The sequence below is a fragment of the Equus quagga genome, chromosome 2 (genome assembly GCF_021613505.1).
Source record: "Equus quagga isolate Etosha38 chromosome 2, UCLA_HA_Equagga_1.0, whole genome shotgun sequence".
In the NCBI taxonomy this organism is placed as follows: Eukaryota; Metazoa; Chordata; class Mammalia; order Perissodactyla; family Equidae; genus Equus; species Equus quagga.
Window position 1 is genome coordinate 117,328,277 of NC_060268.1, and position 15,719 is coordinate 117,343,995.

The 15,719-nt window shown below is 40.5% G+C and overlaps 1 protein-coding gene across 5 annotated transcripts in view; it reads right to left on the bottom strand.

The window, feature by feature from the left end:
- Positions 1–10,298: 10,298 nt before the first annotated feature.
- Positions 10,299–15,719, bottom strand: part of TAF5L (TATA-box binding protein associated factor 5 like) — a 30,188-nt gene continuing 24,767 nt past the window's right edge. For 3 of the 5 annotated variants that reach the window (XM_046650256.1, XM_046650264.1, XM_046650272.1), the window contains exon 5: positions 10,300–12,566. In XM_046650256.1, coding sequence (XP_046506212.1) covers positions 11,769–12,566 — 798 coding nt within the window. In that variant the 3' untranslated portion in view covers positions 10,300–11,768. Of the gene's footprint in view, positions 12,567–15,719 lie in introns of all 5 variants that reach the window. The other 2 variants (XM_046650278.1, XM_046650247.1) reach the window with 2 other exon arrangements.

The window sequence follows — 15,719 nt, forward strand, 5'->3', positions numbered from 1 at the left end:
TAGATCCGTGGTATTACTGTTACAGGAATTTCTTGAACTGCTGTGAACACTTATAAGAAGCCAGCAGATCTTAAGCAGACAATGCTGATATCTAACCTCCAAGCAAACATTTCAATTCATTTCAATTCGATTCTGAGTACCTACTGTGAGCTAGCCCTCTCTCTTTACTGAAAAATGGAGGTACCAGTCAAACACCATCTCTAATTTACCACTGAATCTCTGGCATCTAGCACAGTACACAGTATATATTCTCTGGTACACAGTATATATTCTCTAAGAGGTAGCTTTTTTTATTATCCCCTGTTTCTTTCTTCTATCTACTCCCCTCCTCCCTTGCTCACCTCAAATGTCCCAGAGACCAAAAGAACATTGCCCCAAAGAGTCTCTTAATATTTTACCATAGCTTTGTTTTGGCTTAACATTGATTATAACCTAAGTGCCAATCCTGCTGTGACACTGTGGGACCCACAGAGAAGAAACCGCTGGCAGAGAGAGGGAGAAATACTTCCTCCTCCTCAAGGGATTCCCCCTCCCATTTCACCTTCTTCATCATTCACAAGAAGGAGAAAGGGTGGAGGGAGTGAGGGAAGAGCTACAGGATGTGCTGGCTGTAAGAACTACGTCACCCGAACATAAGGCCCTGGGAGAATGAGTCCAAAATAGAGAAAAGGAGAAAGGAAATTAACTCCTGGCCTGTGTCCAATTCATTTAAATATTTCTCAGAGCGGGAGGAGAGACATTAGCAGGAGGCTGTGCTGCAGCTGATGAGAATCTCAGGTGTCCTCATGATGGCACTGTTTTGGATGGCGGCGCGGATGGGCACTGCACACAAATAGGCCATTTCAGGACTCCCCAGCTGCAGTCAGCGGGCTCTCTGTGTGCACCGGCTGCAGCTGGAAGGGAGCCCGCAGCAGCTCTGCCCTCATTGTTCAGGACTCACGGAGCACTGTGCTATGGAGAACGCAGAGGGAGAGCTGTCCTTAGAGCCCACCCTGGGAGCCACATACTGAAGTCTGGCCTGTGCTTTGTGCTCGGGTGGTAGGATCCCACCCTTCACGCAGTCTCATGTTTTGGGACCATGTTTGCGATGATCATGTTTTGGGAACTCTTAGCAAGGAGAGAAAAAGGCATGAGGCTTGAAAACAATGTGGGAACGGGCTGAGAAAAGAGGAAGATAGGAAACAAAGGAGGCTCTCCAAAGAATGAGCTAAAGTGTGGGGGTGACAGATTCTCAATAGCACTGGAATCTAGGGATCTCATTCTTTTTGGAGGATTAAAAAAAGTTTAAAATTAAAGAGAAACGTTTCTAATTAAGGAGACATTAATTTTCTGTTCTTTAAGAGGTGGGTTTTTTGACTTCTCTGTTTTATTTAACTATCCCTTAAGGAAGATGACGATTGTGAAGAATGGTAAGTGTACAGTACTCTCCAGTGCATTTCTGGGCACTGACACAGCTTGATATCTCCCCAGATCACTTTATTTTTAGCTTCTTAGCTTTCGTAGCTTGAGTAGGCATTGCAGTATCTTGTCTGTCGTTATATTTACCTGTGGCTTTATTCTGAGAGGCTGAAAGATTTTACCAACATAAACTCAATGAGCCTTCAGAACAACTTATGGCTTAATTCAGGTTTGAACTTTATTTTATAGATAGAGGCAAAATGAGAAATGTTGATAAACCCATTAATATTGGCTTAATTAAGAAACATTTCAAAAAATTTTCAGAGACACTTTTAGGAAGCATGAATCCCATTTTTAAAAATAGCGAAAGAAACCAGAACAATTCAAAATACAAAACTTGATGCATTGAATTAATATTTGTGAGTCTCCTCCAGCGAAGAAGCAGCCTTGAAGTCCTGCAGGTAGTTGAGTTGAAGTTTTCTCAAAGTCAAAAGGAGCCCTGGCTACTGTTTTCTCCCATGACTGTGCAGCTATCATTTGCTGTGCATTCACTTACTTACTCTTTCAAAAAGCATTTGAGTGCCAATTATAGGCCAGTTACACCATTGGAAGACAGTATTTTACCTTTGAATTTATTTTTGGTGACAGCTTTGAGATTTAATTCACATACAATTCACCCATTTAAAGTGACCACTCAACGATTTTTAGTATACTCTCAGAGTTGTGCAGCTATCACCATCAATTTTTATCTCTTCATTTTACCTTTTGATTTTTAAGATTTTGATTTCTCTAGGCAAACTTGTTGGCTTTTCCATATTTTTGGTAAAAGACATGCTAGATTTTTCACTTAATACTTGCAAGTACATATTATGGCACTATTGACTTAAAATTTAATATTAAAATTTAATATTTAATATTTAAATGTGCTGGGATTCAACAGCATGCTTCATCTCTTCAGGCCTCAGCGTTCCACATTCTGCAAATCAACCCTGGGCCCTTCCCCTGCACCAGTCCAAACTAAGCAAGCAGACAAAAATATCCTTCTTCCCCCCCTGCAAAAGCCCAGATTGCTTTCTTACAGGTAGGCACATTTCATAGCATCTGAATTCCGTGTCTGCACTGCTGCAGGGAGTAAACTGTACATCCTACTGCTTCTCCTGGAAACCAGATGGAGAGAAACACCGCTGGGCTATGGGAGAACCAAGGCCAAGTGGAAGGGGTCAGAATTACTGGGACTAGACCCAGACAGAATGGCCAGCATTGGTTGAACTCTCTAGTTTGTGGTTTTTTTTCCTTCATGTTTTGAAAAACCAATCTCAAATCCAGAGAGGCTAAGCAGCTTGCTCTGGTTAGCACACTGTTAAAGCTGAGTTTTGTGAATAAAACCTAATGCAGAAATATTAATCTGAGTGAACCCAAATAAATCATATTGGTTCAGAAGCTCATTCTTTTATTTACAGCCTCCCTCCCTCTTCCTTTCCTTTCTTTCTTCCCACCTGTAGGCAATGAGGAAGGCCCGGGCCCCAGGACTTCTGATGCCAGCCCTTCTACCTTCTCCTCTCCCCTAGCAAGGCCCCTTTTCCCTACCCCTCCTCACTTGGGACTCCTCTCACCAGCATTCAGATGGGCCCCAGGGCAGCACTGTCCAATTTGCATGTAATGGCCTCATTAGTGGGCCATGAAATGAATTAGTGGGTTGTGACCAGTATTAAAAATTATATATCACAGTACATCATGCATGGAAAGGTTTTTTTAATGCACTACACTCTCCTGAGTCTAAGATGTAATTTAAAAAACTTTTTTGAACATTTCTGGAATCAGAAGAGGATATGACTGATAACTGGATGGTACCTTGGCCAGGTGGTAGTTGTGACATGTGAAATGGGTTGTTAGTCCAGGTGCCAGGGCTGCATGACTGCAACCACTCATTTCAGTCATCAGAATATTTCAGGACAATTTAAGGAAGGAATAAGAAGCCTGGTTGTTTCTGAAAGGCTTCTGTTGACACCTAAGATAAAGAAAGTGCCAACATCAGACCTTGCAGAATGGATGCTATGGCTTAGAAGAAAATCTAGGAGACAATAGTGGTGCACTTTTTTAAGATGTTCCATCAAACATGTATTTGAGGACAAAGAGGAGAAAATTTAGACACTGATAACTGACTCAAAAAGTTGGACACAGGGTGTGAGGGGTCAGTGGTTAAGTTCATACATTCCACTTTGGTGTCCCAGGGTTCACCGGTTTGGATCTGGGTGTGCACCTATGCACACCTTACCATACTGTGGCAGGTGTCCCACATATAAAATAGAGGAATATGGGAATGGATGTTAGCTCAGGGCCAATCTCCCTCAGCAAAAAGACGGGGATTGGCAGCAAATCTTAGCTTAGCGCTAATCTTCCTCAAAAAAAAAAAAAAAGAAAAAAAAGTTGGACGCAGAGTGAAGTTTTAAGAACACCAATCCCAATGTACTTCACTTAAGTTATAAAAACTATGTAAGTATAAAAGTGCTTTAAATAAACATAAAATAAAACTCCTAAGTGATAAGACAGCATTGTTTGTCATTTGATTGACAGTTTAAAAAAATGATACATAAAATAATGGTGCCTCTTCTAGTCAATGGAGTCTTAGGTTCAATAAAACCCAGCATAAGTGCGTACTAGGTCACAGTGTAAAATACATTTTTTATTGTGGGTTGATGACTAAAAGTTTGAAAGCACCTGCTTTATGAACTTTCATTAAAACAGACAAAACAAACCTGCAAACAATTCTTTCTTGCTTCCACGTCTCAATCTCTGCCCCCTTCAAGTGTCTCAAGAGCTATCTGTACCCTAGCTCCACTCTCTACTTTCTCATCTCCTTCTCACTTTTAGAAATGTTTTAAACATAATGAAGTAAAGCTTCTTTGTACCACATAATGAACAGCTCTCCGGTGCACACTGGGGTAACCAGCACCTGAGTCAAAAAATAGAACCTCCCTGACACTTGAGCATCTTCTGCTCAGGACCCTTCCATTCCCTCCCTTAGTTTTGTTGTCTTTGTACACATGCTAAAATAGACCGGTAGTTTTGTCTGATTTAAACTCTATGTAAATGGAATCGTTCTGTAGGAGTAATTTTTCTTGCTCTTCAGTCAACACTAAGGATATCCACGTCGCTGCTTGCAGCTCTCAGCTGTCCATTTTTCTTGTTGTAGAGTTTATCACTATATGACTATTCAATAATGTATCTATCCTTTCTATTTATGGGCATGTAGTTTGTTTCCAGCTTTGGGAAATGACGGACAGGGTGGCCATGGATATTTCTGTCTATGTATCCTGCCGGATGTAAGCATTTCTCGACCCTGGAGTGGGATTGCTGGTAACAACAGAGTATGCCTTTCTTCAACTTTGCTAGGGAATACCATACCGCTTCTCACATAGGTTACAAATTTACAGCTTCACCAGTGTGGGAGGGGCCTGATGCACCAACACTTGGCGTTGTCAGCCTTTTACAACCTTGTTAGCCTGATGGGTGTATAATGGTATCCAATGGTTTTAAATTTGCATTTCCCTGAGTAATACAAGGTTCAGCAATTTTTAATTTGTTTATTGGCCATTTGGATTTCTTTCGCGAATACTTCTCTTTAAGACTTTTGCCTTTTTTCCCCATTGACTATACCCTTTCTTCTCACTGATTTGTAGGAATTCTTTGTAAATTTTAGAATTCTCCAGTCTAATATGTTAGCCACTACTCTCAGGTGGTTATTTAAATTAATAAAATAAAAAAGTTCAGTTCCTCAATGATACTATCCATATTTCAAATGCTCAATAGCTACATGTGGCTAGCAGATACATTACTGGACAGCAGACAACTACAGAACCTTTCCCTCCTCACAGAACATTCTACAGGACAGGACAGAACGAGAGAACATTTCTGCGGCACAGCACTGCTCTAGACATTCGTCTCTGTTGCTCAAGTGTTATTAAGTGTCTTCTCACGTTCACAGTCTGTCTTTTGATTAATGAGTTTTTGAATTTAATCAATCTTTCCTTTTTTGGTTAGGGCTTTTAGTTTCTTTAGAAATTTCTTCCTATTCTAAGGTTCTGAGGATATTCTTTTAAGTGCTTTATAGTTCTGTCTTTCATATTTAGGTCTTTAATTTACCTGGAATTGATTTTTTTTTTTTTTTTTGAGGAAGATTAGCCCTGAGCTAACTACTGCCAATCCTCTTCTTTTTGCTGAGGAAGCCTGTCCCTGAGCTAACATCCATGCCCATCTTCCTCTACTTTATATGTGGGATGCCTACCACAGCATGGCTTTTGCCAAGCGATGCCACGTCCGTACCCGGGATCCGAACTGGCGAACCCCGGGCCACCGAGAAGCAGAACGTGCAAACTTAACTGCTGCGCCACCGGGCCGGCCCCTGGAATTGATTTTGTATATAGTGAGGTAGGGGTCTCATTTCACTTTTTCCCTTGGATAGCCAATGGTCTTAGCACTGTATAGCAAAAAGTCTGTCCTTCCTCCATTGCTGTATGTATCACCTGTCATAAATGAAGTGGCCATATTTGTGTTTCGACTACCTTTCCACTTTTCAATCCATTTCAATGTTCTTTCCATTTCCATTACTCAGCTATACCTGCTAGTGCTGTCAGCCACCTCCCCTCAAATCTAGTGGATATTTTCTAGTCCTTACCCCATTTGAATTCTCAGTAGCATAAGCACAGCTGACCACTCCCATCCTGAGGTATTCTCTCATCTTGTCTTCTGGGGAAGTACCTTCTCCTGTTTTCCTTCCTTTGTTAGCTGCTCCTCCTTTCTGACCTGTGAATGTTGGAGAACTTCAAGGCTAGTCTGAAGCCCTCATCTCCTCTCACTCTATGCTCTTATCCTTGGTAATCACATCTATTTGCAAGGCTTCAGATTCCAATTACATGCCAACAACTCTTATCCTTGTCAGGGATTGATTCAATGAGGAGCAGACCTAATCCAAACCGGAGAGTTTTGATGGGGCTTCTAGAAATTTTTTTTGCTTGCTCTTAATAATGAGGAATGGAAAGTAAGCTCACATTCCCACTAGACGTGAATGAGGGGGGTGTCTGGCTCTCACTGCTGTCGGTCATCCTCTCACAACCATGGGAAAAGCCAGCCTGTGATAAAAGCCAACCACAGAAGAGACCAGAGCAGAGGTGGGGTCCTTATTGAGTGGCACATGAAACCCACCTGACCTCTATACTTTGTTATGTGAATCAATAAAATTCTTTATTCTTAAAACTACTTGGAGTCAGATTTCTGTCTCTGATAGCAGAAAGCACTCTAATGAATACAACACTCAAATTAGCATGTGAAGCCGAGACCTCTCTTCTGAGTTCCAGGCATGTCTATGGAAATGCCAGTCTATCTTCACTTGGTTCTCTCATAAGCACCTCAAACTTAAGAGGTACAGAACTGAACACTTGATCTTTTCCTCCAAACCTCATCTTCCTCAAGTATTTTCATCAGAATAAATGGCAACTCTATCTACCAAGTTGCCCATGCCAGAAACATGTGGGTCATCCATGATTCCTTTCTTCTTTTCTGCCCATCCAACCCAATACAAGTCCAGCCAAATCCACTTCTAAAATATTCATTGGAGTTGTCCACTTCTCTCCTTTTTCACTGTGGCCACTCAAGTCCATGTTGCCGTCACCTCTTTCCTAGACAACTGCAATGATCTTAACTGGCCTCCTCGTTCTCACTCTCATACCCTCAATCTATGTTACCTACAGCTACAGTGATTTTTTTCTTTTGAATCAGTAATTATGTCATTTTCTATAGTGTAACAATTAAAAGAATGGACTGTGGAGTATGACAGATGGGCTAGTTATCTATTGCTACACAAGAAATTACCCCAAACCTTAGTGGCTTAAAACAACATTTAATATCTCACAGTATCTGTGAGTTGGGAATCTGGGCAGACTTAGCTGGATACCTCTATCTCAAGGAGGCTGCAATCAAGGTGTCAGCTAGGGCTGCAATCTTATCTGAAGGCTTGACCAGGGCAGGATCTGCATCCAAGCTCACTTCTGTGGTTGTTGGCAGGATTCAGGTCCTCATGGGCTGTTGGTTGGAGGCTGCTTTCAGTTCACTGCTCCAGGGGCCACTCCACATGCAGCTGGCTTCCATCGTTCAGCTCTGACCTGCAGTGCTTGGCATGGACTGGGTTCAGTAAATGTTGCTTAGTTATCCTGATGTTGAAGTGGGATTCCAGTTGTAAATATGTTATCTATGTCCTCCTGTTGCCAGTGACATTTAGGTGGAAACCGGACTGCATCACTTCCCTGTTCTACACCCTTCAATGGTTTCCATCCCACATGGAATAAAAGTCAAACACCTCACGGTGCCCAAAGCCCTGCCAATTATCCAAACTCATGTCATGCTGTTCTGTTCCTTATTCACATTGCCTCACCCTCACTGGACTTCTTTGAGTTCTTCCCCGTTTGGGGGTCTGGAACATTCTTTCCTGAACTCTGCCTGGCTAGCTCCTACTTATCTTTCAGGTCTCAGATTCATTATTACTGATTTACGGAGGCCCTCCTTGAATGATTAATCTAAATTAGATCCCTGGGTATATTCTTCCACTGTATCCAGTAAAGCACTCTGGGTATAATTCTTCCATAGCATCCAGTATAGCACTCTCACTACAGTTGGAAATCTTAAACTTATTTATGTTGTTGTTTGATTAATATCTGCCTCCCTCTTTAAACAATAAACTCGAGCCAGAGACTATGTCAATTTTCCTTCCCACCGTATTTCCACCCACTAACACAATGTCTGACCATAACAGACATTCAGATATTTAATATAAAAATATTTCTTTTAGGAATTTCAGACAATCATAGGAAAGTATCCTAGTTGTCCTTCAATGGGTTAAACTGGCAAGGAACATTTACATTCCTTGAACTCTATATTGAAAATTTCTGTTTACCACAAAGCAGTTTCAGAATCATTTGGCTGCTATGTAGGTGTCAATAATATGAATTTTTGGTGTGGGCTGGGCATAAATATAATGGATACTTTTCTAAAACATGCAACTGAAAGACAAGTTGAAGTATAGACTAATCTTTTAACCTATATACTTAAGTACCAGTCTGGGCAATAGCAAAATTAGAAGCCTATATACTCAATAGATTTTTTTATACAACCAAGACATTTTTAATACATGACTACATGGATATTCTTAGAAGCTGGATCTTGAACATAAAAATTTAAATTGTTTCCTGTTTCATCTTTTTTCATTACTTTCCTTTATCTTAATTTTCTCTCTTTCGTTTGGCCAGTCTACTGCTTAATTAAAATTACAGTCAGGTTTCCTGAGCCTGTCAGTCTAAGAAATTTCAACCTTATATCACTGTGGTTCAATATAACTGATATTCTTAAGTTTCTTTTGGCCATATATTGTTTAAGTTTGTTCTTACTGTCAGTTCCTGATCCTACTTCTTGCTGCTGATTTATTTGGCAAAGGGAAGCATGAGTCTTAGAACTACTGCCAGGAACATTTTGTTACTACAAACCTCAGATCACTCTACCTGGTCCTGCAGGAATGAAGGGAGACATCAGCATGGAGAAGAGCATGGATTCTAGCTTCATCGATTATTAGCAGTGTGACCCTTTCAGCAAGTGACTTAATCTGTCACTGCCTCAGATTCCTCATCTGTAAAATTGGGATACCTGATAGGGTTCTAATGGGGATACAATAAGTTAATTTTCATACAGCTCTTGGAGTGGTTTCTGGCAGACAGTAAGCACTATATATATGCTTGTTAAATAATCTATTTATATTCATATTTCCTTTTTGGAGGTTTTTTTTTAAAAAGTTTTTCTATCTTCAGGGCTATATCCTCTGGCTAGAACCTGAGGATACTGATTATAGACTCTCTATCTAACACATCCAAGACATGTGACTATTCCATGTTGGGTGTAGACAGATAATACAGCTTTTCTGGTCTTTATGTATTTCACCTACAAAATGGTGTTACCACCAGTCCTGTCTCACACGACTGCTCTGAAGATAAAATATAACAATGCAAGAGAGCAACTTCAAGAGTGTAACCACATTTTTACACACCCTCGTGGACATATACACACATACATACCCCTTATAATACTTCTAAGATTTTGGGGAAGTAGTGAGAGGCAGTCTATAAAGTTAAATTATCTCCCATTAAAATCAGTTCACAAAAGAAAAAAAAAGTCAAATATGCAGATCATTAAGAGCTTTAACTGAAATCACAACGTATATATGTGATTGGTAATGTGAAGACTAGCGAACCTAATACATTTTTATATATAATCAAAGAAATTCTGCATTAAAAAATAAGCACAAAACTTCCAAATCCTCCTTGATCAGTGATATTTTCAGTTCTGAGAATGATTCAGCCCAATTTAGGGATTTCATTGTTTCTAGCAATATACCACACAATCTAACTTAAGAATTCCCTTATTACAGATAAGAACACATTTGAATTCTAGGCTTTACCTGTAGACCACCTGGAAGGTGATGCTGTCTGGCTAAGCTGCCAAAGGATCCTTCTTACAGTATCTCCAATATGTGGATTTTTATCAATAAGAAATATTTCCTATTAATTAACATGTTAGGCTCAAGTAAAAAAAATTTTTTTTGGATAGAATTCTAGAGTCTTCCTATTAATTTCCTGATAATTTTTGGTGTCCTTGTCAGAAAATTATGTTTTAAAGTACATTTTAAAAATTCTGGCATCATTTAAATCCTTGAATGAGTTCTTTATCTGGAATTGTTCAAATAAATACTGAGTTAATTAAATAACACAGTTCTTATGCCACTTAGAGATTTTATAATAGGGCCTTTAAAGAAAACTGGAAGTAGGATCTTACCACATAACTCTAGATGGTAAAATACATGTTGTCTTCAGTTAGCAATTGGCAATCTTGGATGTATAAATAGTATTAAATACTATCAGTAATTCATGTGAATGCCAAGAGGAATGATTCAAAGTAAGCTGAATAGCATACAAGAACAGATCAAAAGCACCTCCAACCGAGGCTTGTCTGGCCTGCATAACTGGCTATCGCCCTGAAGAGAGGTGAGCTGCCACATCACCCCAGGACGGACCACACACCCACCTGTCCTCACACTTTAAATGAGATGCCAACACTTCTTTTTTTTTTTTGAAACTAAATACATTTTAATAGAAAACAAAATACAAAATAACTCTTTTCAGAAAACAGAAATATTTAATCCTTTTTCCACAAATTAGAAGTTGCTTTATCCTCAAAGCATAGTTTTATATGCGTGCATACATACTTACAATTTGTTTCACAAAGTGTTCATTAAACTGCTATTGCAATGCAGGAGGTGGGAGCGGATGATCTCAGGAGAAAAAGACGTTGAAAAAGCCACACCTCTGAATAAACGGTCATTTGGAAATTCAATCTAATTTTCTAATTCTATCTTTCATCATTTGAAATTATCTTCATTTCTTTACCACAACATGTCCTTTCAGGGGAGAGAATTGTTAATAGAAGTGCAGCCATAAAAAGAATCTTTCCTTCCCACCATCACTGCAAGAGCCCAAGACTTTCTCAATCAAATCCACCCACCCATTGCTAGAAACATGTCAGGTGGAGGGATCAATCTGTCACCCAGAAATTTTCCCTTTCTCCCAATACACTGTGCTATCAAATTCTCTGAATTCCCTGAACCTCAAAATTCCAAGTATCACAGCCAGTGCCAGGAGTAAAACCTGAAAGATGAGAGCAGAGAAGGCCCCTCTGCCAGTGCTAGGTTTCCTCTTCTCAATAATAATAATAATTATAATAACAATAATAAAAAATCCTGGTTCTCTGTAATTATGGAAAAGGAAAGACTTTTTACCAGGATTATGTCCACCCCTTTTCCTAGTTCCCACCCCGCATTCCTACACCAATATTCCCTTCCACCCAAGTGACTGATAACACGTGACCCTGGAGCACTGCTCCTCCTGAGAGTGCTCTGCCACCATCCTCAGACCAAATGCAGCACCCAGGGAAGGAAGCAGCATCTCGGTTTTACAAATGGGAAAATGAGACAGAGCCAGGAAGGTGCTCACATGAGGACACAGTGAGATCTTTGTAAGAACTGCAATCTGACCTCCAGAGCATCTTCATTCTTGATCTCACGTCCACTTATCACCGCGTTTCCTCCCCCACAGTCCTTCGACATTTGGGGGGGCTGAGTGAAGGGGTAAGGTGATCAGGATGTCTGCACAGGAGAAGGGAGGGAGGCAGGGAGTCTTTCACAGTCAGTCAGTGATTCAATCTCAGTTTGTTGTAAGACTTGCAATCTGGAGGCCTTCTACTATTGCCCCAGTCCATTACAACAAAGATAAAAAAAATTAATGTTCCTGATTTTCTTGTGTGATTCCAGTCACTAGAAGAAGGTTACAGGCCATGAACTGCACACTCAGTACATTGCTCATCTGCCCGGTGTATACACCCACGAGTTCACCGGAGGAGCCATCAGCAGGTGCACTGCAGTAAGTGTTCCTAATGTCCCAGACTCGCACAGAGTTGTCCATGGATGCAGAGGCAATCAAACTACTGTCAGGACTGAAGGTGAGGCTGGTGATATTGTCCGTATGGCCTCTTAATTCTTTATAAAGGGTCCCAGAAGCCAAGTCCCATAGCTTCAAACGCTGGTCCTCGCCAGCTGATGCCAAGTACTTACCGTTTGGAGAAAAGGCAAGAGAAAGCACAGGGCCACGGTGGCCTGTGAAGAGCCTCACCGAGTTCCCCTGCTGAGCACTCCACAGCCGGACAGTCTTGTCGGTTGAGCCTGTAGCTAAGTAGTTTGAATTAGGGTGGAATTTGACACAGTCCACATCTGCCAGGTGTCCTGCATATATTCTCAGTGGGTACGTCCGATCAAATGACCACAGCCTTGCAGTGCGGTCATGGGACCCGCTGGCAAAGTACAGGCTATATGGGCTAATGTCCAGGTCCCACACAGGATAGGCATGTCCTTGGTACAACACAGTGTTGGTGAAACTTCCGAGGTCCCAGTACCTAATGGACATGTCTTCGGAACAAGAGAGCAACCCTGAGCTGTCTGCGAGGAACCTTGTACTGTACACTGGTCCACAGTGTCCCCTCAGTATCTTCATCTCTGTGCCTGCGTTATCATCCTCATCATCCTGGGAACATTGGGGTGGAGATGGCAAAGGAGATACACAAGAAAAAAATGTTTAGTGGTCTGCCACGGAAAACAAAAAGTCCTCAAAAAAAAGACACTGCTTGGGAAATAGCATCTACCCAGTAAATGACAATGGTCTTGCCCTTAAAGGTGATCACAGAAAACAACTCATAACTGCATAACTGAAAAAAAAGTCTCTAACAACTCACAAATTGCTTTCCTTAAATTCGTCTTGCAGCTAAGACTGTATCAAATCAAAAGATGCAGAAATGCCAGGCTGCTGTAAGGTCCACAATCATTCCTCTATGACTCTTAGGTTGAGGATAACAGATTTCAAAAGCTGATTAAAAGGTACCCTACGGAAACTTTCATTGCTAATTCTGATATACGTCATTCGAAAAGATTTACTTTTGAATTTATGTTGAGTTCTGAGATTCTTGTATTTTATGGGCATGTCTTATCTGTCACTTTTAGCTGCTTTTTTATAAGCCATATTACTCCTTATTTCTAGTCCATTAAGAAAAATCCTGACATGTTCATTACTCCCACGATTGGGGTCAATGATGAAGGCAGATGTGGTCTCACTTCAAAATTAATACATAACTATTGTAGGAGTTTAGCTAAAATAAAACTTGGACATATCAGAATTAATAGTAAGCCAGAAAGGTGCAGTTAGCAATAAATTACACTCACACCCTGTGACCAGGCGTACACAGCTGGTGTCCAAAAAGAAACAAAGATAAAGTTTTAAAACCATGACTTTCTGGAGGGTCTTAAATATTTTCCCAAAATAAAAGACAAGGCATGGATTCAGCATTGCTTTGAACAGAGCCAAGTGACTCATGTGGTTTTTGGAGATAAGTTCCTGTGTGTGGGACAGAAAAGAAGACAGACACTGACGGTGCTAGGGACAAAGTGCCCTTCCTCACCCTCTTCCCCACAAGTACACTGTCTGTGTTCAAAATCTACTTTCCCTTCATTTCCTCACAGACAAGCTCCTTAAAACTACAGCTGTCTCTATCCTGGAATTCATAAATTAAAATGGGTTTTAATTAAACACCAGAAGAATGATCAGTAAGATGAAGATTCTTGAACCAACTGACTTTGTTGGCTTAGAAACAAATAACTTTGTGAGCCTTTGGTTCTTGTACAGGAAAAGGGCATCCTTACAACTTCTATCTGAAAACTATTAAATTCCAGATAAAACAAATGCCTCCAATGTGGACATATTTGAGAAAAAGTTAAGAGAAAATAAACACTGATGTCCATGAATATCCAAACTGGCTATTCCAGACACTCAACATTAAAAATACATAAGCATTTGGAAGCTTAAGGTTCTACTGTCACCAAGAATATTAGTAATTTTCCTTTCCAAAGAGGTTATAACAACACTTTAAAATTTCAAGAATGACTCACTGCTCTACACCAGGAAGTTTATATAAGAACTGTGGGAGCAAAAAACGACCCTGGATGAATTATACAAAGATCCTTTGAAAGTTAATGGTGAATTAAAGGGCATGTTACTATCTCTGAGGCCTAGGCAGTCTTCGTTTGGAGGAGGAAGTCATGGAAGGTGGGTCTTCACCTCCCTGGTGGGGAACTAAACAGTGTGCTCAGAGACGGAGAGCGGAGGGTGCACCAGGAGTCAAGCTGCTACTTCCCATGGGTCTTGATGATTGTTCCTGCTCATGGAAAGGCACCTGGCTGACTCTATAGACCAAGAAATGGGGAAACCAGAACGTTCCTGCTGGCTATCACTATCAGCTCTTTGCCAGGACCACAGCTTAAAATAACCCAGCCACACTTTCTTCTGTGGCTCAAGCCAGTCCCACAAGGGCCTCAACACAGTCGAGCTGAAACCCTGAACAAGTAGTTGATTCACATATGCCCAACCCCACACATTTTCTCTCTCCTTCCTTTCATGCTAATAGGACAACATCCCAAAACTCCCTACAATTTTGATGGAACACCCCACAGTAAATGGGCATGCATTCCAAATAAGAATTTTTAATTTGTAACACATATTCGTGTAATAGCAAACTATATTACGTATACTATAAAACATGCATAAAATAGAAATTTAAAAATAAGAAAAACAAGTATAAATAAATCTTCAAATATTGTCTTACACACCCCTGTTCCATAGTTTGCTGACCCCTGCTTTAGACATGGAGTCTCTAAATATCTCACATTTGTTATGGGTGTCTGTTCCTGGAGCAGGCTGTTCCAAGTCCCTCAGCTCACATTCCAGTCTTTCCTACATCAAGGGTACTTTCTGGGGTCAAAATTCAGCCTTGGGCTGTTCCCTAATTAGCTGCCAATGGAACTGAAAGAAATTTATGTATGGCTGGGCTTGGGGGTGAGGCACTGCTATCTGTGTGAAAGATGACAGGAGCCTGAACTAGAATAGAAAAGGTGGCTACTGGCTAGTGTGAATGCACATTTGCTGGAAGTGTAAAATACACATTGGATTTCCAAGATTTAGGACAAAAAAGGAGAATGTAATGGATTTCATTAATAAATTTTTTATACTGCTTACATGTTGAACTCATATTTGGGCCATTTTGGATTGAATAAAATACATTATTAAAATTAGTTTTGACTATTCCTTTTTGCTTTTTTAAATGCGGCTACTATAAAAATTTAAATAACTTATGGATTGTATTATATTCCTAGTGGCCAGCATAGATCTATATGACAGTTTTATATACAAATTACAGGATTGAATATTACTGACAATACTGATTTCTTCGCTTTTCAAACTTAAAGATGACCAGATTGGGGGAAGAATTACTAGACACTAAATGAACTGAATACAGGTGTTGTATTGGAGGGCTGAGGAGGCAGGAGGCTGGCAGGGATGAGGGTGGCCATGTACACATAATTGAAAAGAAGAGCAAATCCTTGATGTGGTGTGGTTTTACCATGTTGCTCAAATATTAATACACAGTTACCAGTCAACAAGGGTAAGAACTGGGTCTCATTTCTATTTCCATTTGGTGTGGAACAAAGAATGGAGAGCAAGGGCCTCACTCTCCACTTCTCCTGTCTGAAGTAGGAGGAGAGGCTACCAGTACTGGGGTGGGCAGAGGAGAACTGGATACCAATTCACAGATTTTCAAAGGTTCATCTAGACTGTCTTCAAGTTGGAGAT